The following is a 27280-nucleotide window of genomic DNA, read 5'->3' on the forward strand; positions in this document are numbered from 1 at the left end:
TGCCTTACACCAACCCTGACCTAATGCAGCCCAAGATCTCCCTGGGCGAACTTTCCCCATGGAGATCTTTCAATACTGGGCTACACATTCTGTGCTGAAGTAGCTCTGCCTGAGGAAAGTCTATCTACAGGAAGGTAGTGACCTGTTTCCAACCAATTCATCAATCCAAGGGGTCTGACTCAGTAGGCAGGGAAGGTCCAAACCTTCTAGGGGACTTGCCTCACTGCGCAAGATCAGGGTCATGAATCACAAAGTACTGACTCCAGGCTCGAGTTGGGAGGCTGTAAAGCTTCCCTGGCAAAAATGACGCTCTCCCAAGAGAGGAGGAATGGGGTGGCTTCCCATGTGTACTTACCGGAAGCAGTGGTGGAGGGCCCCAGTGTTGGTCCTGGAGGTGAAGAAGGTGTACTGCCCGCTGACGAAGTGATGGATGGTGATGTTCCAGGTGACGATGCAGTGCTAGATGTTACTATGGTAGTAGCAGGGGTGCTAAGAATGATGATGGACTCCGTGGGTGGGGAAGAGGGGAACACAGTGGTCACAGGTGTTGATGGTTTCGTTGGAGATTTGGAAGGAGTTTGGCTAGTAGAAGATGTTGGAGTTGTGTTTTCAGTGGAGGTAGAGGTTGGGATCGGTGTCTCTAAAGTGGTGGTAGATGGGATTGAAGTCTCTGTGATGATGGAAGTGGAGGTTGGGCTTGGGGAAAGTGTGATGGTGGTAGCAGTAACAGGAGGGGAAGAGGGTAGAATTGGTGTGGTCGTAGAAGTTGAGGTTGATGACTCTGTGGTTGAAGGTGTTGAAGTTGGAGGGAACGTGGTAGTGGGGACTGGGCTTGGTGTCTGGATACTGGTAGATCTAGTAGTGAAAATGTCTTTGAAAGGCGTTGCTGTTGTGCTCTGTGTTGTAGATGTTAAAGTCTCTGTAGCAGTAGATGTTGGAGATAAAGTCACTGTGGCAGTCGAGGTTAGATTTGGTGACTCTGTGGTGGTAGATGTTGGAGTAGAACTACTTGGACTAGGTGTTGGTGTTGTGGTCTGTGTGGTAGTAGATATTGGAGTTGAGGTTTCTGTGGTAGTTGGTGTTTGGGTTGTAGGAACTGTGGTAGTCAGAGTTTGGGTTGGTGTCTCTGTCGTGGTAGATGTTGGAGTGGAGCTACTTGGACTAGGTGTTGGTGTTGTGGTCTGTGTGGTAGTAGATATTGGAGTTGAGGTTTCTGTGGTAGTTGGTGTTTGGGTTGTAGGAACTGTGGTAGTCAGAGTTTGGGTTGGTGTCTCTGTGGTGGTAGATGTTGGAGTAGAAGTACTTGGACTAGGTGTTGGTGTTGTGGTCTGTGTGGTAGTAGATATTGGAGTTGAGGATTCTGTGGTACTAGGTGATGGGCTTGAAATCACCGTCATAGTGGACGTTGGACTTGGTGTCTCTGTGGTGGTAGGTGCTGGAGTCGAGGTACCTACACTAGTGGTTGTTGTTGTAGTTTGTGTAGAAAGAGATGTTGGAGATGATGTGTCTATGATGGTAGGTGTTGGTTTTGAAGTCAATGTGGTAGTCTGAGTTGGGGTTGGTGTCTCTGTAGTGGTAGATGTTGGAGTAGAGGTACTTTGACTGGGAATTGGTGTTGTAGTCTGTGTGGTAGTAGATATTGGTGTTGAGGTTTCTGTGGTAGTAGGTGTGGGTGTTGATATAACTGTGATAGTGGATGATAGAATTGGTGTCTCTGTGGTGATTGTTGTTGGAGTGGAGGTACCTACACTAGTGGTTGTTGTTGTAGTTTGTGTAGAAAGAGATGTTGGAGATGATGTTTCTATGATGGTAGGTGTTGGTTTTGGAGTCACTGTGGTAGTCAGAGTTGGGGTTGGTTTTTCTTTTGAGGGAGATGTCGGACTGGATGGTCCTGTAATACGTGTTGTTGTTGTTGTCTGTGTAGTAGTAGATAAAGGAGTTGAGATTTCTGTGGTGGTCGCTGTTGGGGTTTGAGTCACTACAGTTGTTGGGGTTGGTGTTGGTGTCTCTGTGGTGGTAGATGTTGGAGTAGAGGGACTTGGACTAGGCGTTGGAGTTGTTGTCTGTGTGGTAGTAGATAATGGAGTTGAGGTCCCTGTGGTAGTAGGTGTTGGGGTTGTAGGAACTGTGGTGGTCAGAGTTGGGGTTGGTGTCTCTGTCGTGGTAGATGTTGAAATAGAGCTACTTGGAATAGGTGTTGGTGTTGTCGTCTGTGTAGTAGTAGATATTGGAGTTGAAGTTTCTGTGGTAGTAAGAGTCGAGGTTAAAGTCACATAGATAGTGGATGTTGGAATTGGTGTCTCTGTGGTGGTAGGTGCTGGAGTGGAGGTACCTACACTAGTGGTTGTTGTTGTAGTTTGTGAAGAAGGAGATGTTGGAGTTGAGGTTTCTATGATGGTAGGTGTTGGGGTTGGAGTCACTGTAGTAGTCAGAGTTGGGGTTGCAGTCTCTGTGGGGATAGATGTTGGACTGGAGTGTCCTGAAACATGTTTTGTTGTTGTCTGTGTAGTAGGAGATAATGGAGTGGAGGTTTCTGTGGTGGTAAGTTTGGGGGTTGGAGTCACTACGGTTGTTAGGGTTGGTGTTGGTGTCTCTGTGGTGGTAGATGTTTGAGTGGAGGGACCTGGACTAGGTGTTGGTGTAGTAGTCTGTGTGGTAGTAGATATTGGGGATGATGTTTCTGTGGTAGTAGGTGTTGGTTTTGGAGTCACTGTGGTAGTCAGAGTTGGGTTTGGTGTCTCTGCGGTGGTAGATGTTGGAGTAGAGGTACTTGGACTAGGTGTTGGTGTTGTGGTCTGTGTGGTAGTAGATATTGGAGTTGAGGTTTCTGTGGTAGTTGGTGTTGGGGTTGTAGGAACTGTGGTGGTCAGAGTTTGGGTTGGTGTCTCTGTGGTGGTAGATGTTGGAGTAGAAGTACTTGGACTAGGTGTTGGTGTTGTGGTCTGTGTGGTAGTAGATATTGAAGTTGAGGTTTCTGTGGTAGTTGGTGTTGGGGTTGTAGGAACTGTGGTGGTCAGAGTTTGGGTTGGTGTCTCTGTGGTGGTAGATGTTGGAGTAGAAGTACTTGGACTAGGTGTTGGTGTTGTGGTCTGTGTGGTAGTAGATATTGGAGTTGAGGATTCTGTGGTACTAGGTGATGGGCTTGAAATCACCGTGATAGTGGACGTTGGACTTGGTGTCTCTGTGGTGGTAGGTGCTGGAGTCGAGGTACCTACACTAGTGGTTGTTGTTGTAGTTTGTGTAGAAAGAGATGTTGGAGATGATGTGTCTATGATGGTAGGTGTTGGTTTTGAAGTCAATGTGGTAGTCTGAGTTGGGGTTGGTGTCTCTGTGGTGGTAGATGTTGGAGTAGAGGTACTTTGACTGGGAATTGGTGTTGTGGTCTGTGTGGTAGTAGATATTGGTGTTGAGGTTTCTGTGGTAGTAGGTGTGGGTGTTGATATAACTGTGATAGTGGATGATAGAATTGGTGTCTCTGTGGTGATTGTTGTTGGAGTGGAGGTACCTACACTAGTGGTTGTTGTTGTAGTTTGTGTAGAAAGAGATGTTGGAGATGATGTTTCTATGATGGTAGGTGTTGGTTTTGGAGTCACTGTGGTAGTCAGAGTTGGGGTTGGTTTTTCTTTTGAGGGAGATGTCGGACTGGATGGTCCTGTAATACGTGTTGTTGTTGTTGTCTGTGTAGTAGTAGATAAAGGAGTTGAGATTTCTGTGGTGGTCGCTGTTGGGGTTTGAGTCACTACAGTTGTTGGGGTTGGTGTTGGTGTCTCTGTGGTGGTAGATGTTGGAGTAGAGGGACTTGGACTAGGCGTTGGAGTTGTTGTCTGTGTGGTAGTAGATAATGGAGTTGAGGTCCCTGTGGTAGTAGGTGTTGGGGTTGTAGGAACTGTGGTGGTCAGAGTTGGGGTTGGTGTCTCTGTCGTGGTAGATGTTGAAATAGAGCTACTTGGAATAGGTGTTGGTGTTGTCGTCTGTGTAGTAGTAGATATTGGAGTTGAAGTTTCTGTGGTAGTAAGAGTCGAGGTTAAAGTCACATAGATAGTGGATGTTGGAATTGGTGTCTCTGTGGTGGTAGGTGCTGGAGTAGAGGTACCTACACTAGTGGTTGTTGTTGTAGTTTGTGAAGAAGGAGATGTTGGAGTTGAGGTTTCTATGATGGTAGGTGTTGGGGTTGGAGTCACTGTAGTAGTCAGAGTTGGGGTTGCAGTCTCTGTGGGGATAGATGTTGGACTGGAGTGTCCTGAAACATGTTTTGTTGTTGTCTGTGTAGTAGGAGATAATGGAGTGGAGGTTTCTGTGGTGGTAAGTTTGGGGGTTGGAGTCACTACGGTTGTTAGGGTTGGTGTTGGTGTCTCTGTGGTGGTAGATGTTTGAGTGGAGGGACCTGGACTAGGTGTTGGTGTAGTAGTCTGTGTGGTAGTAGATATTGGGGATGATGTTTCTGTGGTAGTAGGTGTTGGTTTTGGAGTCACTGTGGTAGTCAGAGTTGGGTTTGGTGTCTCTGCGGTGGTAGATGTTGGAGTAGAGGTACTTGGACTAGGTGTTGGTGTTGTGGTCTGTGTGGTAGTAGATATTGGAGTTGAGGTTTCTGTGGTAGTTGGTGTTGGGGTTGTAGGAACTGTGGTGGTCAGAGTTTGGGTTGGTGTCTCTGTGGTGGTAGATGTTGGAGTAGAAGTACTTGGACTAGGTGTTGGTGTTGTGGTCTGTGTGGTAGTAGATATTGAAGTTGAGGTTTCTGTGGTAGTTGGTGTTGGGGTTGTAGGAACTGTGGTGGTCAGAGTTTGGGTTGGTGTCTCTGTGGTGGTAGATGTTGGAGTAGAAGTACTTGGACTAGGTGTTGGTGTTGTGGTCTGTGTGGTAGTAGATATTGGAGTTGAGGATTCTGTGGTACTAGGTGATGGGCTTGAAATCACCGTGATAGTGGACGTTGGACTTGGTGTCTCTGTGGTGGTAGGTGCTGGAGTCGAGGTACCTACACTAGTGGTTGTTGTTGTAGTTTGTGTAGAAAGAGATGTTGGAGATGATGTGTCTATGATGGTAGGTGTTGGTTTTGAAGTCAATGTGGTAGTCTGAGTTGGGGTTGGTGTCTCTGTGGTGGTAGATGTTGGAGTAGAGGTACTTTGACTGGGAATTGGTGTTGTGGTCTGTGTGGTAGTAGATATTGGTGTTGAGGTTTCTGTGGTAGTAGGTGTGGGTGTTGATATAACTGTGATAGTGGATGATAGAATTGGTGTCTCTGTGGTGATTGTTGTTGGAGTGGAGGTACCTACACTAGTGGTTGTTGTTGTAGTTTGTGTAGAAAGAGATGTTGGAGATGATGTTTCTATGATGGTAGGTGTTGGTTTTGGAGTCACTGTGGTAGTCAGAGTTGGGGTTGGTTTTTCTTTTGAGGGAGATGTCGGACTGGATGGTCCTGTAATACGTGTTGTTGTTGTTGTCTGTGTAGTAGTAGATAAAGGAGTTGAGATTTCTGTGGTGGTCGCTGTTGGGGTTTGAGTCACTACAGTTGTTGGGGTTGGTGTTGGTGTCTCTGTGGTGGTAGATGTTGGAGTAGAGGGACTTGGACTAGGCGTTGGAGTTGTTGTCTGTGTGGTAGTAGATAATGGAGTTGAGGTCCCTGTGGTAGTAGGTGTTGGGGTTGTAGGAACTGTGGTGGTCAGAGTTGGGGTTGGTGTCTCTGTCGTGGTAGATGTTGAAATAGAGCTACTTGGAATAGGTGTTGGTGTTGTCGTCTGTGTAGTAGTAGATATTGGAGTTGAAGTTTCTGTGGTAGTAAGAGTCGAGGTTAAAGTCACATAGATAGTGGATGTTGGAATTGGTGTCTCTGTGGTGGTAGGTGCTGGAGTGGAGGTACCTACACTAGTGGTTGTTGTTGTAGTTTGTGAAGAAGGAGATGTTGGAGTTGAGGTTTCTATGATGGTAGGTGTTGGGGTTGGAGTCACTGTAGTAGTCAGAGTTGGGGTTGCAGTCTCTGTGGGGATAGATGTTGGACTGGAGTGTCCTGAAACATGTTTTGTTGTTGTCTGTGTAGTAGGAGATAATGGAGTGGAGGTTTCTGTGGTGGTAAGTTTGGGGGTTGGAGTCACTACGGTTGTTAGGGTTGGTGTTGGTGTCTCTGTGGTGGTAGATGTTTGAGTGGAGGGACCTGGACTAGGTGTTGGTGTAGTAGTCTGTGTGGTAGTAGATATTGGGGATGATGTTTCTGTGGTAGTAGGTGTTGGTTTTGGAGTCACTGTGGTAGTCAGAGTTGGGTTTGGTGTCTCTGCGGTGGTAGATGTTGGAGTAGAGGTACTTGGACTAGGTGTTGGTGTTGTGGTCTGTGTGGTAGTAGATATTGGAGTTGAGGTTTCTGTGGTAGTTGGTGTTGGGGTTGTAGGAACTGTGGTGGTCAGAGTTTGGGTTGGTGTCTCTGTGGTGGTAGATGTTGGAGTAGAAGTACTTGGACTAGGTGTTGGTGTTGTGGTCTGTGTGGTAGTAGATATTGAAGTTGAGGTTTCTGTGGTAGTTGGTGTTGGGGTTGTAGGAACTGTGGTGGTCAGAGTTTGGGTTGGTGTCTCTGTGGTGGTAGATGTTGGAGTAGAAGTACTTGGACTAGGTGTTGGTGTTGTGGTCTGTGTGGTAGTAGATATTGGAGTTGAGGATTCTGTGGTACTAGGTGATGGGCTTGAAATCACCGTGATAGTGGACGTTGGACTTGGTGTCTCTGTGGTGGTAGGTGCTGGAGTCGAGGTACCTACACTAGTGGTTGTTGTTGTAGTTTGTGTAGAAAGAGATGTTGGAGATGATGTGTCTATGATGGTAGGTGTTGGTTTTGAAGTCAATGTGGTAGTCTGAGTTGGGGTTGGTGTCTCTGTGGTGGTAGATGTTGGAGTAGAGGTACTTTGACTGGGAATTGGTGTTGTGGTCTGTGTGGTAGTAGATATTGGTGTTGAGGTTTCTGTGGTAGTAGGTGTGGGTGTTGATATAACTGTGATAGTGGATGATAGAATTGGTGTCTCTGTGGTGATTGTTGTTGGAGTGGAGGTACCTACACTAGTGGTTGTTGTTGTAGTTTGTGTAGAAAGAGATGTTGGAGATGATGTTTCTATGATGGTAGGTGTTGGTTTTGGAGTCACTGTGGTAGTCAGAGTTGGGGTTGGTTTTTCTTTTGAGGGAGATGTCGGACTGGATGGTCCTGTAATACGTGTTGTTGTTGTTGTCTGTGTAGTAGTAGATAAAGGAGTTGAGATTTCTGTGGTGGTCGCTGTTGGGGTTTGAGTCACTACAGTTGTTGGGGTTGGTGTTGGTGTCTCTGTGGTGGTAGATGTTGGAGTAGAGGGACTTGGACTAGGCGTTGGAGTTGTTGTCTGTGTGGTAGTAGATAATGGAGTTGAGGTCCCTGTGGTAGTAGGTGTTGGGGTTGTAGGAACTGTGGTGGTCAGAGTTGGGGTTGGTGTCTCTGTCGTGGTAGATGTTGAAATAGAGCTACTTGGAATAGGTGTTGGTGTTGTCGTCTGTGTAGTAGTAGATATTGGAGTTGAAGTTTCTGTGGTAGTAAGAGTCGAGATTAAAGTCACATAGATAGTGGATGTTGGAATTGGTGTCTCTGTGGTGGTAGGTGCTGGAGTGGAGGTACCTACACTAGTGGTTGTTGTTGTAGTTTGTGAAGAAGGAGATGTTGGAGTTGAGGTTTCTATGATGGTAGGTGTTGGGGTTGGAGTCACTGTAGTAGTCAGAGTTGGGGTTGCAGTCTCTGTGGGGATAGATGTTGGACTGGAGTGTCCTGAAACATGTTTTGTTGTTGTCTGTGTAGTAGGAGATAATGGAGTGGAGGTTTCTGTGGTGGTAAGTTTGGGGGTTGGAGTCACTACGGTTGTTAGGGTTGGTGTTGGTGTCTCTGTGGTGGTAGATGTTTGAGTGGAGGGACCTGGACTAGGTGTTGGTGTAGTAGTCTGTGTGGTAGTAGATATTGGGGATGATGTTTCTGTGGTAGTAGGTGTTGGTTTTGGAGTCACTGTGGTAGTCAGAGTTGGGTTTGGTGTCTCTGCGGTGGTAGATGTTGGAGTAGAGGTACTTGGACTAGGTGTTGGTGTTGTGGTCTGTGTGGTAGTAGATATTGGAGTTGAGGTTTCTGTGGTAGTTGGTGTTGGGGTTGTAGGAACTGTGGTGGTCAGAGTTTGGGTTGGTGTCTCTGTGGTGGTAGATGTTGGAGTAGAAGTACTTGGACTAGGTGTTGGTGTTGTGGTCTGTGTGGTAGTAGATATTGGAGTTGAGGATTCTGTGGTACTAGGTGATGGGCTTGAAATCACCGTGATAGTGGACGTTGGACTTGGTGTCTCTGTAGTGGTAGGTGCTGGAGTGGAGGTACCTACACTAGTGGTTGTTGTTGTAGTTTGTGTAGAAAGAGATGTTGGAGATGATGTTTCTATGATGGTAGGTGTTGGTTTTGGAGTCACTGTGGTAGTCAGAGTTGGGGTTGGTTTTTCTTTTGAGGGAGATGTCGGACTGGATGGTCCTGTAATACGTGTTGTTGTTGTTGTCTGTGTAGTAGTAGATAAAGGAGTTGAGATTTCTGTGGTGGTCGCTGTTGGGGTTTGAGTCACTACAGTTGTTGGGGTTGGTGTTGGTGTCTCTGTGGTGGTAGATGTTGGAGTAGAGGGACTTGGACTAGGCGTTGGAGTTGTTGTCTGTGTGGTAGTAGATAATGGAGTTGAGGTCCCTGTGGTAGTAGGTGTTGGGGTTGTAGGAACTGTGGTGGTCAGAGTTGGGGTTGGTGTCTCTGTCGTGGTAGATGTTGAAATAGAGCTACTTGGAATAGGTGTTGGTGTTGTGGTCTGTGTGGTAGTAGATATTGGAGTTGAGGTTTCTGTGTTAGTAGCTGTTGGGATTGACGTCACTGTGATAGTGGACGTTGAACTTGGTGTCTCTGTGGTGGTAGGTGCTGGAGTGGAGGTACCTACACTAGTGGTTGTTGTTGTAGTTTGTGAAGAAGGAGATGTTGGAGTTGAGATTTCTATTTTGGTAGGTGTTGAGGTTGGAGTCACTATAGTAGTCAGAGTTGTGGGTGGAGTCTCTGTGGGGGGAGATGTTGGACTGGAGGGTCCTGGAATACGTGTTGTTGTTGTCTGTGTAGTAATAGATAATGGAGTTGAAGTTTCTGTGGTGGTAGGTGCTGTGGTTTTAGTCACTATGGTATTTGGGGTTTGTGTCTCTGTGGTGGTAGATGTTATAGTTGAAGGACCTGGACTGGGTGTTGGTGTTGTAGTCTTAGGGCTACTAGATAGTGGACTTGAGGTCTCTGTGGTACTAGGTGTTGGGGTGGAAATCACCGTGTTAGTGGATGTTGGAATTGGTGTCTCTGTGGTGGTAGGTGCTGGAGTGGAGGTACCTACACTAGTGGTTGTTGTTGTAGTTTGTGTAGAAAGAGATGTTGGAGATGATGTGTCTATGATGGTAGGTGTTGGTTTTGAAGTCAATGTGGTAGTCTGAGTTGGGGTTGGTGTCTCTGTGGTGGTAGATGTTGGAGTAGAGGTACTTTGACTGGGAATTTGTGTTGTGGTCTGTGTGGTAGTAGATATTGGTGTTGAGGTTTCTGTGGTAGTAGGTGTGGGTGTTGATATAACTGTGATAGTGGATGATAGAATTGGTGTCTCTGTGGTGATTGTTGTTGGAGTGGAGGTACCTACACTAGTGGTTGTTGTTGTAGTTTGTGTAGAAAGAGATGTTGGAGTTGAGGTTTCTATGATGATAGGTGTTGGTTTTTGAGTCACTGTGATGGTAAGAGTTGGGGTTGGTGTGTCTGTGGGTGTAGATGTTGAACTGGATGGTCCTGTAATACGTGTTGTTGTTGTTGTCTGTGTTGAAGTAGATAATGGAGTTGATGTTTCTGTAGTGGTAGGGGTTAGGGTTTGAGTCACTATGCTTGTTGGGTTTGGGGTTGGTGTCTCTTTCTTTGTAGATGTTGGAGTAGAGGGACCTGGACTATGTGTTGGTGTTGTAGTATGTGTGGTAGTCGATATTGGAGTTGAGGTAACTGGAGTGGCAGCTGTTGGTGTTTGAGTCACTACACTGGTTGCCGTTGGGGTTGGTGCCTCTGTGGTGGTAGATGTTGGAGTAGAGCTACTTGGAGTAGGTGTTGGTGTTGTTGTTTGTGTGGTAGTTGATAATGGAGTTGAGGTTTCTGTGGTAGTAGCTGTTGGGGTTGTAGGAACTGTGATTGTCGGTGTTTGAGTTGTTTTCTCTGTGGTGGTAGATCTTGGAGTAGAGCTACTTGGACTAGGTGTTGGTGTTGTGGTCTGTGTCGAAGTAGATACTGGAGTTGAGGTTCCTGTGGTAGTAGCTGTTGGGGTTGTCTCTGTAGTGGTATATCTGGGTGTGGAAGTTTCTATGGTAGAAGTTTGTGTTGTGGTCTGTGTGGTAATCGATTTTGGGGTTGGCGTCTCTGTGGTTGTAGATAGTGTGGATGGAGTCACTGTTTTGGTAGATGTTGGGATAGTAGTCACTGTAGTAATGGTTGAAAGTGGTGTCGTAGTGGAGCATTCTGGCTTACAGCACTCACAGCACTCAACATTGATCTCATAGTTGACACACACGGGCATTGGGATAAACCCTCCTAATTTCTGATCTGAATTTTTACACACTAGCCCAACTTCTGTGTTACAAGTGACAATCTGTCCTAGCTGTTCAATTGGTTTATTGTTATACATCACAGCTCTGCAGGAGATGTTAAATACTTCCCAACCTGGTTTACAGGCATCTCCAATCAGTTCAAAATCTCCACTGTTTTTATCATTTTTGGGTTTGCCAGAATCTGTCCAACCAGTCCACTCGCACTTATTTTTAATGCATGGAGTGCTTGTGGTGGTGGTGGTGGTGGTGGTGGTGGTGATGGTGGTGGTGGAGGACAGAGTAGACAAGGTTGATGAAATGGTAGGTGAGGTCCTTGGTGATGAGGCAGTTGAGGTGCCTAGTGAAGGGGTTGGTGAAGTTGTAACAGAGGTGGTTGGTGAAGATGTCTGTGAAGTGGTAAATGAAGTCACTGGTGTAGCACTAGATGAAATGATTGGTGTAGTGGTAGGCAAGCTTGTTAGTGATGTGGTAGCTGGAGTAGTTGGTGAAACTGTTGAAGTGGTAGGTGGAGTTGTTGGTGAAGTTGTAGGTGAGGCTGTTGGTGAAGTGGTAGGTGAGGCTGTGGTTAAAGTTGTGGGTGAGGTTGTTGGTAAAGAGGTAGGTGAGGTTGTTGGTGAAGATGGGGGTGAGGGGGTTGAAGTAGCACAGCTCACCTCTGGAGAGCAACACTTGACTCGTATCTCATAGTCATAACAAAGTTCAAATACTCCGTTTCCATACTGGTCTTCGTTATTGCAAATGAGCCCAAATGAGACATTACACTGTACCTTCTGCTCCAGATCCTGCCAGCTGAGTGTGGGGTCTGTGGCTGACCTGCACTCAATGTCCACAGGAGCACTACAGACGCTGTTGAAGGTCTCTCGCTCACCACCATCACTGTCATCACTAGGATGGTTGTTGTTGATCCAATCAGTCCAGCAGCATGGTACTAGGGAAGCAAAATTACATATAGGTTATTCATGCCAGAGGGAGGCTATGGGATTGAGTCCCTGGTGACCTCTGCAGATGCCCCACAGATACCCTTGCCCACCCATCATCACCAAGGGACCATATTTATAGGGTCGTATTTCACAACAGACGTATTTCCACCTTCATGCAGCTGAAAGACTGTGGTCCAGAGAGACAGGGCCACCCAAGGCTTGTCTTAGAGCCCCAATTCAGTATCCCTTCCTTGACAATGTCGTGTGAAAGTAAAAGACTAACAAGAGAGCCATCCCTAAGGAAGAGTGTGAAAAGGACTGTGTCTATTCCTGACCAAGAACGTGGTCACCCACACAGGTCAGGTCCCACCTCTGTGTCTATAGATTTGGCAAACAGTGGGTAAATACACCCATAATCCACAGCAGGTAAGTGCAGCCTGCCCTCGCTTCTGCTTCTGAAGGAAGCCCGGAAGGGATCTGGAAATATTTTCCCTTCTTGGCCCTACTTACCAGGAGCTGCTGATGGAACTTCAATCAAGAAAAACGGGAGGATATCACTGCACAGTTTAAGTCTGAAACTCTCAACATAGACCATTGGCCTCAAACTCATGGCAATCATCCTGCTTCTGCCTCCCAAGTGCTGGTTGTAAGTGTGCACCACCATGCCCAGCCTGTATTGTATGTGTGTGTACATTTGTGTGTGTGCATGTTTGTGCATGTGTGTGTGTTTACAAATGTGCGTGAACATGTGTATGTGAGTGTAGAGCCCAGAGGACAATCCCCAGTGTCATCCTCAAGAATGTAATCTCCTTCCTTTCAGACAAGGTGGCCCATTGGCCCAGAACTTGACAATATAGTTGTCTTGGCTTGCCAGTGAGCCCTAAGAATTCTGTTGTCTCCGTGACCCCAACAGTGCGATTACAAATGTGCACCCACTTGCCTGGCATTTTTACATGCACTCCAGGGATCAAACCCATGTCCTCGTGCTTGGGAAGCAAGTGCTTTGCCAACCGAGCCCAAGCCCAGTTAAGGCCCTCAAATTTACAGGTGTTCTTCCCTGTGTCTGCCATACCCCTGACAGCTTACCCATCATAGATATGGTTTGTACTGGAACAAATGCAGAGGAATGTGAAGACATCCTCCAGCATCCCCAGAGTTCAGAAAAATGTCGATGCCACCTAAATTCGCAGTTTATTTGCTGAATGGAGGGTGAATACACAGACCTGGCTCTGGACCCCAGAAGATGAAGAACCCATGCCCGATTCTCAGGAGAACAAAAGCCCCCAGAATAAGCCTCACCTTCAGTGCTAGTTATCGTGCCCGTGGCGGTAGCGGTAGCGGTAATGGTGGTGGCAGTGGCGGTGGTTGTGGTGGTGGTGGTGGAGATGGAAATAGGGGTAGAGACTGTGGTGAAGCTTGTCAGGGTGGATGGAGGTGGCGTGGAGGAGAAACAAATATTCAAGTGTTGTTCTATTGTCCCATTGGAGTCACAGATCTCAAAGTAGCAGAAGACACCATCCTGGGTCTCGTTAACAACCTTTCCTGTACAGAGGGTATGGGGTCATCAGTTTAACAAGAAAGACAGCCTTTCAAGGCTTCCCCAATTTATCCCATGTGATGGAGGACTGCATCCTCCATTCCAGCAGGACTGCATCCCCAGAACCTCTTACTTTGAAGAAGGAGCCTCACTGGAACCCAGAGGCAATGAGCCCAGCACCCAGATGAGAGGTGCACTAGAAATTCCCCATAGGGTACCACTCCCATAGGGTTCCACTCCCATAGGGTACCACTCCCATTAGAGAAAGGAAACAAAGATGTGAAGGGGGAGCCTCAGGCTTGCTGCACAGCTCAGCACGCTGAAGCTGGAAAGGACATGGGCAACCAAGAAAGAGAGCCCAGGAGGAAATCAATCCCTACCCAAGCCCAGGTCCCACAGGTATAAGAACAGCACAGTCCGAGCCGGGCGTTGGTGGCACACGCCTTTAATCCCAGCACTCGGGAGGCAGAGGCAGGCGGATCTCTGTGAGTTCAAGGCCAGCCTGGTCTACAAGAGCTAGTAGTTCCAGGACAGGAACCAAAAGCTACAGAGAAACCCTGTCTCGAAAAATCCAAAAAAAAAAAAAAAAAAAAAAAAAAAAGAACAGCACAGTCCATAGGCTTCCTGGGTTGGGACCACTAATCCTCTACCTCCAGGATCCCAGCAGAGAGCAGCTTACCTTCATCTGGACCGCAGTCGATTTCTGAAGTGTTGGTGCACATACTGCAAAGCAAGTATAGACGCTACAGGTCTTCCCCGTACCCTCCTGCCCACAGACACCACATGCCCATCTCCCTGTGTGCTGGCCCAAAGCCCTAGAGTACTGCCCCAACCACAAGCCACAAAGGAACCCCACCCACAGGGCTCTAAATGTAACCAATCAGATGAAGCAAGCTAAGAAAAAGCTGGCCCAAGAGAATGGGGTGAGATCAAAAGACCTGCATACTCCTAAGGACAGGAACTAGCACCTCTGTACCCTAGCTCCTTTGACCATATGTGTACAAGTGTGACTGGGTGTGCAACTGTATGTGGTTGTGTCCATGTATGTATGCACATTGAGTGAGTTGTGAATGAGTGTGTGTGGCTTTGAGCCATGTATGTGTGCTTGCATACACCTGATCAGCGTGACCGTATTTCCATGTGTCTGAACATGGGGTGTGTGTGTGTGTGTGTGTGTGTGTGTGTGTGTGTGTATACATGTGTGTGCCAACCTTTCCCAGGCCCTATGCAATGTAGGCTCAGTACCAAGACTCGCAGATATCCTTAGTGGGAATTGAAGAATTGGGTGGATAGTGAATGCCATCAACATAGCAGCCACACTGGTCCTCAGTGACACATCTCATTCTGTCTTCATCATATATGGGCTTGTTCTCAGGGCACCGAGGGTAGCAACCTAGTGGGTATAGGAAATGGGGCTTAGACCACCGTGGATGATGCCCCTGGTCCATCAAACCTTCCTCATCAACCCCACCCCATCTGGTGTTTTGCTTGGAGATGTTCATGTATGAAGACCAAGAGTCAGAAGACAGGGTTTGTGTCTCCCCTGACACTAGGGTATTCTGCACCACACACACCCGTGAGGTAGTGTGCTCCTCCGCCACCTCTTCAGGAGTCGGGGCCTTAGCTGGCTTCCATGACTCCAGTTTGGTGAACAGACTGTAGTGAAATGAACCTTAGCACCTGAGCCAAGCCTCTTAGCCCGTGGGCACCTCTCAAACAACCCTGAGTGTCTCCAGCTAACGGTAGCCCCCAGCCTGACAGAGGCCCTTGGTGGCCACCTTGCTGAAGGGCCCTGTCTGCTCACCCTCCAGGTAGTACACAGAGATGTTGGAGTGGATGCCGTTGATGGTCCTGCAGGTCTCAAAGCTGCGGTTCCCACACGGTTCATAGTGCCATGTACACTCATTTGGGAGGTTGTAGTAATCACAGAATACAGCTAGAGGGAGAGAGGATGGAACATGGTCCGGCTTGGGAGCACATAAGTGGGTACCCAAGTGAGCCTGCATCAGGGGACGTGAATGCCAGAGCATCCTACCAACACAAGTCTCACTATGCCCCCAGAAAGGATGTCTGGGGACAAGGATGAGATGAGTGACATTCAGTCATCACTTGAATGGGGAAGGAAGCTGGATACTCACGGCATAGGTCCGGCCTCCTCCAGAACACGCAGGCCTCTGCCTTGGTGCATTCTTGAGCATAGGAGGCCACAGCAGAGCAGAAACACTCACAGTCACCACCCGTGTCGCAGGAGCAGGAGTCATGCACACAGGCCTCATAGAAGACCGTGGGGTCCACCTAGGAGGGAGACGTCCATGTGCCTTAAGCCCGCACTAGCCTTAGAGAACCTGGACCACAGGACACTGAAGCTGGGCCACAGCCCCAGAGTAGCTGATAGACAGGGGCACACCCACATTCAGGCCATCCTGATCGACAGATCTGACACCCATCCCCTGAGTGCCTCAAGATGATAATCCTAAAACTGTCTCTCCCCCTGCTATCTTCTAGGCTCAAACAAAACAAGTCATTTCTCTCCCTCCCTGATGAGCATGCAGTCAGGGCGAGGAGGGCGGAGTCTGCCCCAGGATCTCAGAGAGAAAGGTTGCTCATCTAATTACTGACTCAAAGAACCAAGTGTACAGAATTGAAGAATACCCCATGGTGGTACAGCATCATGCCTCCAAGTATCCTTAGACTACTCGGAGAGGCCAGGAGCCCAAAAGACTAATAGGCCACACCCTTCTCGTGGACACAGTCAAGCTCATTAATCTCTTTCAGTGGCCCCAACCATGGCCCTGAACACAACCACAATACGCCTCTAGTGGGGCTCTGCCTACAGAGCCCTTTGCCCATGGCCACAGTCCACCCACACCTGTGCCCCTGCCCACACTCGTGACCCTCCCACGCCTGCAGCAGTGCCTACCTTGCTGTGGCCCTGCCCATGCCTTCAGCTCCGCCTACCTTGCTGTGGCCCTGCCCATGCCTTCAGCTCCGCCTACCTTGCTGTGGCCCTGCCCATGCCTTCAGCTCCGCCTACCTTGCTGAGGCCCTGCCCATGCCTTCAGCTCCGCCTACCTTGCTGTGGCACCCTTTGAATACATGACTCTTGATAATGCTGCACTGCTTCTCTGCCCAGGAGCGACGGTGTGGGTTTAGGGCACAGGGGTCTGGGGTGTGGTTCACATCGGGGCACGTGGAAGCTTCCTTCCAGCTATTTCCAAAGTCCAGCTCACTGGTCACCACCATGTGGTCCCGAGTGGTGAAGTCATTCTTGGTCTGGTCATCAAAGTTCCCACACAGACCGCATACAGTGCCCTGTAGGTGGGAAGACAAGAGTCTCCAGCTTGAGCAGTTCTTGAAGTAGGTGAGAACAGCATCCACAGCATCTATGCTGATGACAGCCCAGGACATGGCTGGCATCTTGGTGGCCCACCTTGTAAGAAGGAGCCAGCTTGATGAAGATGGTGGTCCTCTTGTCCCAGATAACGATAATACCAGGGCTGGCCTCCACTACCAGGTACAGGCCCACTTTCCGTGTGATGTAGGGCACATGGTGCCTATTTCCCAAGTGCCTTACCACACGGTGTTTATCCATCAGCTTCAGCTCTGTCCCCTATCCAGAGAAAAGGACGGTCACTGACTGTGTCCAAGCCTTCCCACGGGATCCCCTGTCCCAGGAACCAGCAGCACTCACCCCTATAAATATCTTTATGGCCTTGGAGCAGGTAACGCCTGTGGTGCCGCAGGGGACATTCTCGGTGATAATGCTGAAGGAGCCAGTAGAGTTCTGGCCACAGTAGTCCTGGGTCCCGACAAGACAGTGTTAGCCAAGAAAACCAGGACACGGGTGCCTACCCCAGCTGCTAAGGCCACCCCTCGGAGTAGAAAATGCTCTGCCTTTCCCCATCTGGGATTCAAGGCCCTAACTCAAACCCCATCCAGACAGGTCTTTCCGTTGCCTGGGGATGATGATGCCGTACAAAGGGCAGAATTGATAATAGCTGGGACTGTCCACACACACACACACACACATACACACACACACACACACACAGAGAGAGAGAGAGAGAGAGAGAGAGAGAGAGAGAGAGAGAAGAGAAGAGAAGAGGAGAGAGTAGGCTTTCTCAACACCCCCCATCCCCATACATCCCCATCTCATGGAGGAGAGAGGTTTACCACACCCTCTCTATTCATTGCTGGAGCCCAAATCCTGGCAGCAAGAGTTCCAGGGTGAGGAACTAGCCCTTCCCACCCCAAGGACCTTTTTCCATATCTCAGGGCAGGCTCCTTCCTGGAGAGTTTCACAACCGCACCTGGACAGCCACATAGGAGCAGTGTCCATCAAAGTCATAGTGCTTCCCATCGAAGGTGATGTAGTGGCCGCTCCCATAGATGGAGCAGGTGCTGTGGCATGCATAACGGGTGCACTCCCAGCGTCCTTTCTGGCAAGTACTGCGGGGAAAGATAGAGGAGCCTGAAGGGGCCTGAGGCCAAGACTCCCACATGCCCTCTGAGAGCAGCTTAGGTAAGGCCCTGGGCACCATGGCACCAGCTTCTGAGGCCGTCCATATAGGAAACCTGCAGGCACCTATACTGGCCTAAGAGTGACCTCTAGGGTGAGGGGTAGACATAAGACTTGCTCTGTCAACAGAGCAAATATCCAAAAATCCAGCCTAACCCCTCCAATGCAGGCTGACTGGGCCAGCTCACCAGGTGTTGTTACAGTCCAGTTTGATCTGGGCCCCAGGATTGTATAGGTCTTTGTTGTGGATGCAAGGACACTCCTCCTTCTCCACACAGCCACCACGGCCATCGTCCAGTTTCCCATCAGGACACACACAACCGCTGACGCATTCTGTATGGTACTGGAATAAGAAGGGCTCAGATGAGGGCCAAGCCTTCCTTGAGGAATTGAGTGCCCACAAGAGAAGATCTAACAGTGTCCTGGACCCCCAACTTCTCCTCCTCTCTCCTAAAACCCTTCCCTTATCCTGGTCAGGGAGACCAGGTAGGGTTGCTGTTCAAGGCCCCTAGGCTGACCTCTGCACTGCTTTAGGCCGCCACTTCTCTTCCAGGGAGTACCAAATAGACCCAGGTGTTTGTGAGACTCAGGCCCCAGCCCAGTGAACTGGCAGTGTGGGAGTCTGCTTAGTCCACACAATGGACTCAGGCATCAGAATGCCCCCAACCAGCCCTCCTTGGCACTCACATAGCCAGCCACCAGTGTCTGGCAGCTAGTGGGGCGGGGTTCCCGGGTGGCCAGAGCAGTCAAGTTGTTGCAATCCACAAGGATTTTGGGGTGCTTACAGGCTGTGGGGTTAAGAAGTCCGTCTTAGCTCAGATGAATTCAGGGTACCAGGTAAGTAGGGAGGGGAAACAAGACTCAGACTGGTAGCCATACATGAACAACATCTGTAAAACTTACTGTGGCCAAGCAATTTGACCTGGGTGCATTGCAGCCTCCCGTTCCGGCAAATGCTATGAGAGAGAAGTGGAACAGGGTTCATGGGACTCAAGTCTGTCCCTACACAGGGCGTATGCCAGCCAGGCCACTTTCAGAATCTCACCCCTGGAACCCCTGCACCATTTGAGAGCCTCAGGCCCCACAGGTAGAACCTTCCCTGCCCCCATTTTTCCCCTTGGGGCAGAGATTGAAGAGCGTCCCCTCCCCGACTCTATGGGCCCCTTGCAGAGTCCAGGACACTCACCAGCGCGCCCCTTGCCTCAGGATCACATCTCCTGCCTCCAGGTAAAGTCCGTAGTGGTAGCAGGAGCACTTAGCCAAGGGCACACAGCGGCCTTTCTCATCCATGAAGGTATTGTCAGGGCAGCCACAGCCTTCCACAGGGGCAAATCCCTTAAGGCAGTGAGCGTCACCCTCTGAGAGGGAGCGGCAGGTCTGCTGACAAGTGGTCAGGTTGTACAGGAAGATCTGTGAGCTGGGGCAAGCGTGCACATCTTTGTCTGCAGGGGAAACCACAGGAGTGAGGGCCAATGGCACTAGACTCCAACTACTGTCCCTATAGGCTGTCCCTGAGCTTCTCCCTCCACCTGCAGACAGAGGCCAGCCACCCTGGGAACCTCTCCCAGGTTGCTGAACTCAGCTTCCGCAGCTGTGGCCATCCCAAAGTCCATCTCTGCAAAAATTCTGCTCCCACGCTGCACACAGAGCCTAAAGGTCGGGCAGACGCTGGGTGACAGCTACAAGGAGCTGCCCCTTTCCCTGGACTGACTGCTCAGGGCTCCTGGCCCCCAGCCCACGGAGTTTCATGTCTGGACCCCATCCTAGGGAGCAGCCAGCGGGGAAGCACTCACTGCAGACGCGCTCCCGCCAGCCCCACAGCATGACCCCCTTGGCAGCACAGGCTTGAGCATAGGAAGACAGAGCTGCGCACATGCAGTCCTCATTGTTCTGACAGTTGCACGTGTCGTATTTGCACCTCTGGGAGACAAACCAAAGTAACAGTGAGGTGAGGAAGCCAGGCACACAGCCCTGGCACCCTGAGCACTCCAGTGAACACACATGTGCATGCACGCCAGCACTCAGACAAACAGACAGACACACACACACACACACACACAGCCACTCACGGGCTCAGCCAGGTGGCCTGAGCACACTTTGTTTGGCTGTGGGGACACTGCCGGCAGCATTGAGTATGTAGGGTTGGGGGATGAGCTCACCTTGTAGTAGTCAGTGGGGTCCACAGTCAGGTGGCACCTGGCAAAAGGGGTCTCTGACCTCTTCAGTAGGGAACACCAGTGCTCAGCATAGTTGGCTGGGGAGTAGATCAGAACCTCAGCACAACCAGGCTCCCCTCACATACTCTGAGCCTAAAAGTCTGATCACCCAGGATGGAGATGACACGGTATCCTGTGTGATCAAAGTCAGATCCATCCCTCCCTTCCTCCCTCCCTCCCTCCATCCCTCCCTCCCTCCCATCGTAATTCCAGGCAGCTGTGAGCAAGATGAGACAATTTTGTATAACACCCACATCCTCCCTTTCTCAACCCCGGAGGCTAGAAGTCTTCAGATATGATCGAGAAGTGGGTAGGAGGGCATATTGTCCTAGCATTAAGCCAGGCCTGGATGAGAGCCGCCACCAGCAGTTAGCCTGACCAGCCCATCTACTTGGTCGCTTGGAAAGCTGCCACCATGGGGCCACTGTAAACTAGCCAAACAGCAGGTAGATGTGCTGGTCACCAGCAACATGGACTATGCAATCTCTACCCACCCTTCCGCCCACATACTAGGTCCCCATCTGCTCTGAGGCGGTACTGGCCAGGACTCTGTGTCCTAGACAAGCCAGTGGACAGTGACCAACTTCCCCTGAGCCTTACCGCTCTCAATGTTGAGGGAACAGGGGTCATCTAGCCAGTCTAACTTGTCATGGCAGCTTGACTGGGCCTTCCAGGTGTTGGCGAAGCCGGCACCCGTGGCCTCCACCAGCCCGCCAGACGTCATGAAGTCATCATTTTCCTGGTCGTTGAAGTTTCCACAGAGACCTAAAGATGCAGGACAGAATTAGGAAGAACTGGATGCAGGCGCGAGCAGTACAGGACCCTCATGGGGCTTTTTCAGGGACAATACAAAAGGGACCACTCACCCTGCACCTGTCCCTTGGCAGACTGGTCCAGAGTCACAAAAAGCTGCATGATTGGGACCAGTTGAACCTGTAGCCGCAGCCCGAACACCGTGTTCACAACAATGTGGTAGGAAGAGGGTTGAAAGATGGAGAAGCTTGCTGCAAAACAAGAACACGTTGAAAGATAGCAGGGCTCCTGGGTTCCACGTGACTGTTGAGTGGCATACCCACCATCCCATTCCCCCACCACCAGCAGGGGCCCAAAGATAGAGCCTGCCGGAGGCCCAGGCCCCTAGGCTATCCCAGTCCCAGCTGGCTCTTTTGACTGGCAGCAGCTCATGACCCCTTCCCTGAGACACTCACCTGCCACATGGGGCAGGGTCACCTCCAGGTCATTGAGTAACACACTGCCACCTGATTTGAAGGCCACCACCTACAAGAAATGCCACGGTTGCATAGAGCCAAAAGTGCCTGCATGCAGGACCCAGGAATGCTAGGGAGAGAGGAGGACTTACGTTCTTCTTGTTGTCAGTAAGTAGCAGGACAGTTTTCAGGCAGGTCTGCTTGTCTGTGGAGCCGCAGGGGGCCAGCTCACCCAGGAGGGCATAGGAGTCATTGTGCTGGCCCTGTATGCAGAAAGATGCTGTGGTTACTGAGGATCCGAGCGCCTCCTGTGCCCTAGACCCCCCACTTTTCATCCTGTTTCTGAGAGCAGCACCACCCATCACCCCAGGGACGGCCTTCTCCAGAACCGGTCTCTCCTCCCTCCCCAAAGGACAGAGGGCCCCCAGCTCCATCCAGGTAGCCTGGCCTGCCTACCTTGGTCAAGACATAGTAGCAGTCCCCGTGAAAGGTAAACTTTTTTCCATCAAAGCTGGTGATGTGGGAGCCACCTTCTAGGGCACAGGTCTGAGGGCATTCCCAATCTTCACACTCCCAGCGACCAGCCTTGCAGACACTGTCCAGAAGCAGGGCACAGGGTCAAGACTCAGTGACACCCCAGCCTGCCTGACCCCAGGCCCTATGCTCTGATACTTACCAGGTCTCACAGTTATTGGTAATCTCCTGGCCTGGCCGATAGAGGTGCCCATGCAGCTTGCAGTGGCACTGGCTCACAGGGACGCAGCCCTTGCCCGTGATGTCATCATACACAGTGCCTGTGGTAGCCAGAGATGTAAACTTACCCTGGAAGCCTCGGGAAGTGCCAGTTTCCCCAAAAGGAGAGGCTGCCAGCCAGATCTCCACCCACAGACATCAAGACCCTGCTCTGTCAATGCAGATGCTCGCCTCCCAGCCCTTAGGGTTCTTTGGAGGGTCCCACCCCTCCCTGCCTGCTCCCCGACCCAGTCTCTGGGACAAGGGTCTTCCAGAGCATGTACCTTCTGGGCAGAAGCAGCCATCCATGTAGTGTTCCTCACACAAACTGCTGACCTCCAGATGTGAGCAGGTGTCTATGCAGGGCGAGCTGCTCTCCAGGTATACCATGTTACCAGGGCATTTCTTGGCTAGAAGCAAAGTCAGCTCCATCAACCCACACATAAGGCACTAACACAGTGCCAAAGCCACTGGCAGACAGGGTCTGGGTGCTTGGCACAGACATGGCTCCCACCGGGGGCTCCTTAAACCCAGGGACACTCACACAGAGCACCATGTGAGAGGCCCCCCAAGCACCCCATGGGTCACCAGCTACTTACGGCAAAGTGAGGCAGTCCTCCAGTTCTCAGGTCGGCCGCCTGCGTGGGAGCACTGGCGGGAGAACTCAGCAAGGGTGCTGCACTCACAGGCACCATCCTGAGGACACGCGCAACGGTCCTGCATGCAGGCGCGCACATACAACTCCACGGGCACCCGGGCCTGGCAGTCCTCGAAGGCTGTGGAGGTCAGCAGCCTCTCACACTCGGCTCGCTGAAGAGAAGGACACAAACGTGGACAACTTCACACCCCTGTTCGTACCCCTCCTCCCCTCCCCTTAGAGCATAGGAAACCCCAACACAGGCCAGCAGGTACAGACTTCCTAAGAGCCTGGGTTTCCCAGCAGCGACTCACATGCTCAGAGCAAGACTCTGGCTCTTGCACCACCTCCGGGTCCTGGCACTCATCCTCAGGCGTGTTGATCTTCTGCATGTTCCCAAATTCAATGGCACTGTAGTGTATGCCTACGGATGCAGGTGGTTAGCTCCTTGAGAGCTGGGAGCCTGCAGCCTCACCCCTGTCTTCCTCTCAACACGCCCAGTTTAGCACTCACCTTCTTTGAGGAACTCATAATAGGTCTGTATGCCATTGAAATCCCCACAGAGACCACAGGTGTGGTTCTGGAACCGGCTGTCTAGTTCTAGCTGTTGAAAAAGAAAGCAGGGCAGGTGAGCAGACATCAGGGCCCAGCACAGCTTCCAGAGTCCCTAGGTCTAAGCAGCTTCTCCAACAGGGCAGGTCAGGAGGAGGGCAGGGATCAGCCACCAGGAAGGGTCCTTCAGGTTGGGGTACCAAAATGCAGTCTCTGAGAGACAGAGACCAGTCACTGCACCTACAGCACAGAGGGTCCCTCCCAGGCCAGACCAATGGAGATTCTGGTACCAATCACTGTCTCCAGCAGCCTGCTCCACCACATAGGATTCTACGCCAATTGTGAGGCGTGGGTCCCCCAATCCTGCCCTTCTATGGAGCTACAAAGCCTCTGGCCAGAGAGAGGAGCCCCGCCACCTCAGAGCCCAGGATGCTGGTGCCCACCATGAGTGCGTCTTCACGGTTCCACATGAGGGAGAGACCAGCACGGGAGTAGACCTTGGTGTAAGCATCGTTCTTCTCAATGAGGAGCCCGGAGCTGTAGTGTGGGGTGCTGACCCTGTGGGGACCACTATGGGGTTACTCACCATCCCACCATCCCAGAGCCTACCCACTCGTCCTCCCGAGGGTTCTGCTGACCACCTGGCGCTGAGGACATTATCTGGATGAAGACAGCCCAGCCTGCCTCCTTACTTGGTCTGTTCTCATCTGGAGCACAAACAGACCTAGCCAAGCTCCAGGAGGAGGCCAGAGCCGGGCAGAGGCCTCAGCAATGGCCAGAGAGCCTTTGTCCTGGGTAATTTCCTTGGGGCATGGTCAGGCCCTTCTGCCTATTTTCCTTCCCATACTCTCTCAGAGTCCAGGAAAGAGGCCCTTCTCAGGAGCCCCAAAGGCAGTGGGTCTGGGATACGTTGGAGACTGAGCCCCCAACCCTCTCAGGCCCTTGGTTCAGAGGTATTTTTCTCACAAAATCTGGCAGGGTAGAACTCTCAACCCCTTCCCAGACCTTTACCCGGAATTGTTCTTATTCCGGGACCCCATTCCCCTCCTGAGCTGGCCTGGAACTGCCACGCCCCAACCCCTGAGCCTCTATCCCTAGGGACCTCTGCCATACAACCCACACATGACAACATGGTCCAGCAGACCAGGCAAAGTAAAGGAACACTGGCAGAGCCCCCGTGCAAGACACAGAAAGGCTTGGAGTGGGAAAAGAGCAAATCCCCAGGGAGGTGAACCTGCAAGACAGGAATGCATTTAAGAGGACCTCATTGTTACTGAGACAAAGCCAGGGAACAATAGGGCTGGTAGAGCAGCCTCTCCCTTCTGGGCTTTTGCAACTTTAGCCTGGGGAGCAGGCTTCCTTCTGCACAGCCCCCAGGGGAAACCTGCAAGGGACTCACAGGTTACCTAAGACCCCCAGTCTACAGAGGGGACTCATCAGTGTTTGGTGAGTGAATCCATAGCCTAGTTCAAACCTCAAAGCATCCCTATTAGCCATGTGCCAGAACAGAAGAGGGTGTCCTGGAGACTGGCTCGTTTATACAAAACGTTCAGGGGAGAACTTGCTCTGAGGAGCCAGAAGCATCCCCTGGCTTCTGGGACATGGGAGACAGATACTAATCCCACTCACATCGCCCCGTTCACCACTGCCAGCTTGTGGGTGAGGTAGATGGTGTCGTCCTTAATGGTGATGATGATGGACTCTATCTGGGGGTGACCCCCAGCCTGGCCCGAGCCCCGCTTCAGATGCACAGCAAATTCCTTGTAGGAGTCTCGGCAGTCAGAGGCAAAGTTGTAATCACAGAGGCCAGGGAATCGGAAGACATCGCCATCAAAGGTTTTGTAGTGGAAGTTGCCCCAGGTGCTGCAGACATGGTTTCGGGATATGGCTTCTGGGAGAATCATGAAGACTCAAGGTGAGACACCCAGATCTGAGGAGGACTTCCCTGAGCCCATTCTCCAAGTTAACCCCGGGGGTCCCCCCAGGGGTACCCATCTGAGGCTCCAGATCAGGGTTTCTAGATAAGATGGTACCCCTACATAAGCAGTCTCTGCTAACTATTGGTCAGCCTTCTGCAGGACTCTAAGACAAGGTACTACCTAGTGTGGCACACAAGCAGGGAGTGAACGCAAAGGGGCATTTGGGCAATCTGGTCACTCTGCACACCTACTGCCCAGTCCCCTCCGCTGATGCTCTACTGAGCCCCACTCCATCTACCCCTCATCCAGCAAGAGGTTGGGCTGAGTTCCTCAGTCTTCAGGGGTCCCCACTGGGACATCCCCCACCCACAGCTTTGTCCTGATGGGACAGAAGTTTTCCATGTGGACACTCAGCCCATTCTCCAGAGGCACTGTCTTGCCGAAGGTCCCTTATATCTGGAACTGTCCTAAACTTGGCTTCTCCTAGACATCCAAAGCTTCCCCACTCCCACGAATGATGGACACTCGGGGAGTCCAGCTTCTCATCCTCTTGGTGTAGGACCCTCAGCCTTTGAGAGACCTAAGACCCCAGTCCAACTGGAGTGGCTCTGACTGGGGACCCCCTCTTATTCCAGGCACCCCTTACTAACTGCTTTGGGCTTCCCAGCCTCCCCACCCTCAGGGTGCTCTGCCCACTCCCTTGCCCAGATAATGCAGCCCCTTACCTTTCTGGAGCTCCGAGCCCCTGGCTAAGGCCAGGACTAGGCACACAGCCACCAGGCGAGCTAGTGGCAGCCCCATGGAGGCTCAGGAGGGTGGCACAGGAGAGCATCCCAGGGCAGGGGTCCAGGACTTATATTCCTAGCAGGCATCTGAGGGCGGGAGGACAAGGGAGGTGCAAAGGGTGGGTGGGGCATTTGCCGAGTTATCAGGAAAACAGCTGTGGGGGCTCCATGGGTCCCAGTGAGGAAATATTGATTCAGGTTATCTGAGTTTATCTTTATATGACTCCCTGGGTAAACTTGGCCTTCCTCAGGATGTCGCAGCCTCAATTATCCCAATGCCAGCACACACCCCAGGTGAACTCCATCCCTTTAAGTTACAAGCCAGGCCAATCTCAGGTTTGGAGAGGCGGGAGGTCCCTGCTGGCATTACATCCCATGAGCTCTGTCATACCCTTCTAAGTGCCCCCAGGTCTGGCCCAGCAACCTCCAACACAGCCCAGGTAGAATAAGGAGCTTCCAGGTGTCTGCCAACATCTCCATTCTATTTCTCCAGGAGCCCTATGGGCTGAGACACCAGGACTGCTGAGGCACCTCAGTTCATGTCCCCTGGGGGAGACAAGTGTGGCAGGAATCGAGACTCCAGATGGGGGTGTCTGACTCCAGTCTGGCAAGGAGGAGCAGTGGGGGCCCTGGGGGGGGGGGGCACCTGTCTCCGTGGAGCCTGCTGCACTCTCCAGAGCCCAGCTAAGTCGGCTCTCTAATCCCCTTGTTTTCCCAGGCGCTGCCAGTCTCTGGAATTAAATGTAATTAGAACTTGGGCAGCCCTCAGCCCAGGCAACAACTCTTATTGGACTCATGTCCCCTGGTGCAAGAGGAAGTAGCCTGAAGTGGCCACTTTGTGAGAATGGGGTCTGAGCAGAGAGGTTAGCCACCCCCTACCCCAGCAGGTCCTGGCTGCAGTCTCCTGAGGCTAACACTTCTCCTAAGGACATGGGGACTGGGGAAGCCCAGGAAGCCTGTCTTGTTTCCCAGTCACAGCTGTTACTCCAAGAATGTGATCCTGACTCCAAAGGAGCAGTGACCCCTGAGCTTAACCCAAAGCTGCAGCTGCCTCTCCAATGTCTGGCAATGCCTCCGGAAATCAGGACACAGCCAACATGAGCCTATGGGAGACACCGGTTTCCAAGGTCCACACCAAGCTGGAGAGGCACAGGTAGCCACCCATGCTGTAGCTGGAGCATAAACTGAGACCTAGGAAAGCCCCTCCTCCATATTTTCCTCTTCCGGAAAACAAGGATAGGTCCTGACTTTGGCTAGAGTACACCCAGTGAATTTGGTCACAAGATACCCCTGGCTCCAGTTCAGTCACAAAGTTCCAGAGGTGAGTGAGGGGGGGGAAAGAGCATCAGTGGTCACAGATCCCCTAAATGACGATGGCATCTCCTTTCCTAGGCTACTGCACTGAAGCCACATCCCGGGCTAGAGAAACTGCTAGCAATAGCACCTGTTCTACAACGCCACCCACTTAGGCTGCTGGGACCTCCACAGCATCCCAGCTGGAGTCTAAAAAGGGTCCCTCTACAAAGACATCAAAGATAGCAACCACCAGCCAGAGCACCGGTGGAAGCCACTCTTCCCATCTCGCTGTGCCCATCGCTCTAGCTCTGTTCTGTCCTCCCCACTATAGCTCAGGCACGTGGGAGAACC

General features: G+C 51.1%; 1 protein-coding gene across 1 annotated transcript in view; it reads right to left on the reverse strand.

Annotated features, from left to right (window-relative positions):
• Muc2 (mucin 2, oligomeric mucus/gel-forming) overlaps nucleotides 1-25664 on the reverse strand; it is a 35548-nt gene extending 9884 nt beyond the window's left edge. The window contains exons 1-29 of the mRNA XM_041666173.1: nucleotides 25574-25664; nucleotides 24559-24820; nucleotides 23373-23487; nucleotides 22891-22981; nucleotides 22692-22801; nucleotides 22340-22550; nucleotides 22025-22150; nucleotides 21685-21802; nucleotides 21465-21603; nucleotides 21161-21271; nucleotides 21009-21078; nucleotides 20667-20804; nucleotides 20401-20565; nucleotides 19744-19838; nucleotides 19378-19504; nucleotides 18771-19026; nucleotides 18488-18540; nucleotides 18272-18372; nucleotides 17773-17927; nucleotides 17376-17514; nucleotides 16757-16864; nucleotides 16496-16675; nucleotides 16138-16377; nucleotides 15204-15360; nucleotides 14870-15001; nucleotides 14311-14458; nucleotides 13745-13788; nucleotides 12828-13070; nucleotides 356-11536 (exon numbers count right to left, since the gene is read on the reverse strand). Of these exons, the coding sequence (XP_041522107.1) occupies nucleotides 356-11536; nucleotides 12828-13070; nucleotides 13745-13788; nucleotides 14311-14458; nucleotides 14870-15001; nucleotides 15204-15360; nucleotides 16138-16377; nucleotides 16496-16675; nucleotides 16757-16864; nucleotides 17376-17514; nucleotides 17773-17927; nucleotides 18272-18372; nucleotides 18488-18540; nucleotides 18771-19026; nucleotides 19378-19504; nucleotides 19744-19838; nucleotides 20401-20565; nucleotides 20667-20804; nucleotides 21009-21078; nucleotides 21161-21271; nucleotides 21465-21603; nucleotides 21685-21802; nucleotides 22025-22150; nucleotides 22340-22550; nucleotides 22692-22801; nucleotides 22891-22981; nucleotides 23373-23487; nucleotides 24559-24820; nucleotides 25574-25649 (15091 nt within the window). The 5' untranslated portion in view covers nucleotides 25650-25664. The remainder of the gene's footprint in view (nucleotides 1-355; nucleotides 11537-12827; nucleotides 13071-13744; nucleotides 13789-14310; nucleotides 14459-14869; nucleotides 15002-15203; nucleotides 15361-16137; nucleotides 16378-16495; nucleotides 16676-16756; nucleotides 16865-17375; nucleotides 17515-17772; nucleotides 17928-18271; nucleotides 18373-18487; nucleotides 18541-18770; nucleotides 19027-19377; nucleotides 19505-19743; nucleotides 19839-20400; nucleotides 20566-20666; nucleotides 20805-21008; nucleotides 21079-21160; nucleotides 21272-21464; nucleotides 21604-21684; nucleotides 21803-22024; nucleotides 22151-22339; nucleotides 22551-22691; nucleotides 22802-22890; nucleotides 22982-23372; nucleotides 23488-24558; nucleotides 24821-25573) is intronic.
• Between the last annotated feature and the right edge of the window lie 1616 nt (nucleotides 25665-27280).

The sequence above is a fragment of the Microtus oregoni genome, unplaced genomic scaffold, assembly GCF_018167655.1.
Source record: "Microtus oregoni isolate MIOR12 unplaced genomic scaffold, Mior012 000016F_ref0000370, whole genome shotgun sequence".
In the NCBI taxonomy this organism is placed as follows: domain Eukaryota; kingdom Metazoa; phylum Chordata; class Mammalia; order Rodentia; family Cricetidae; genus Microtus; species Microtus oregoni.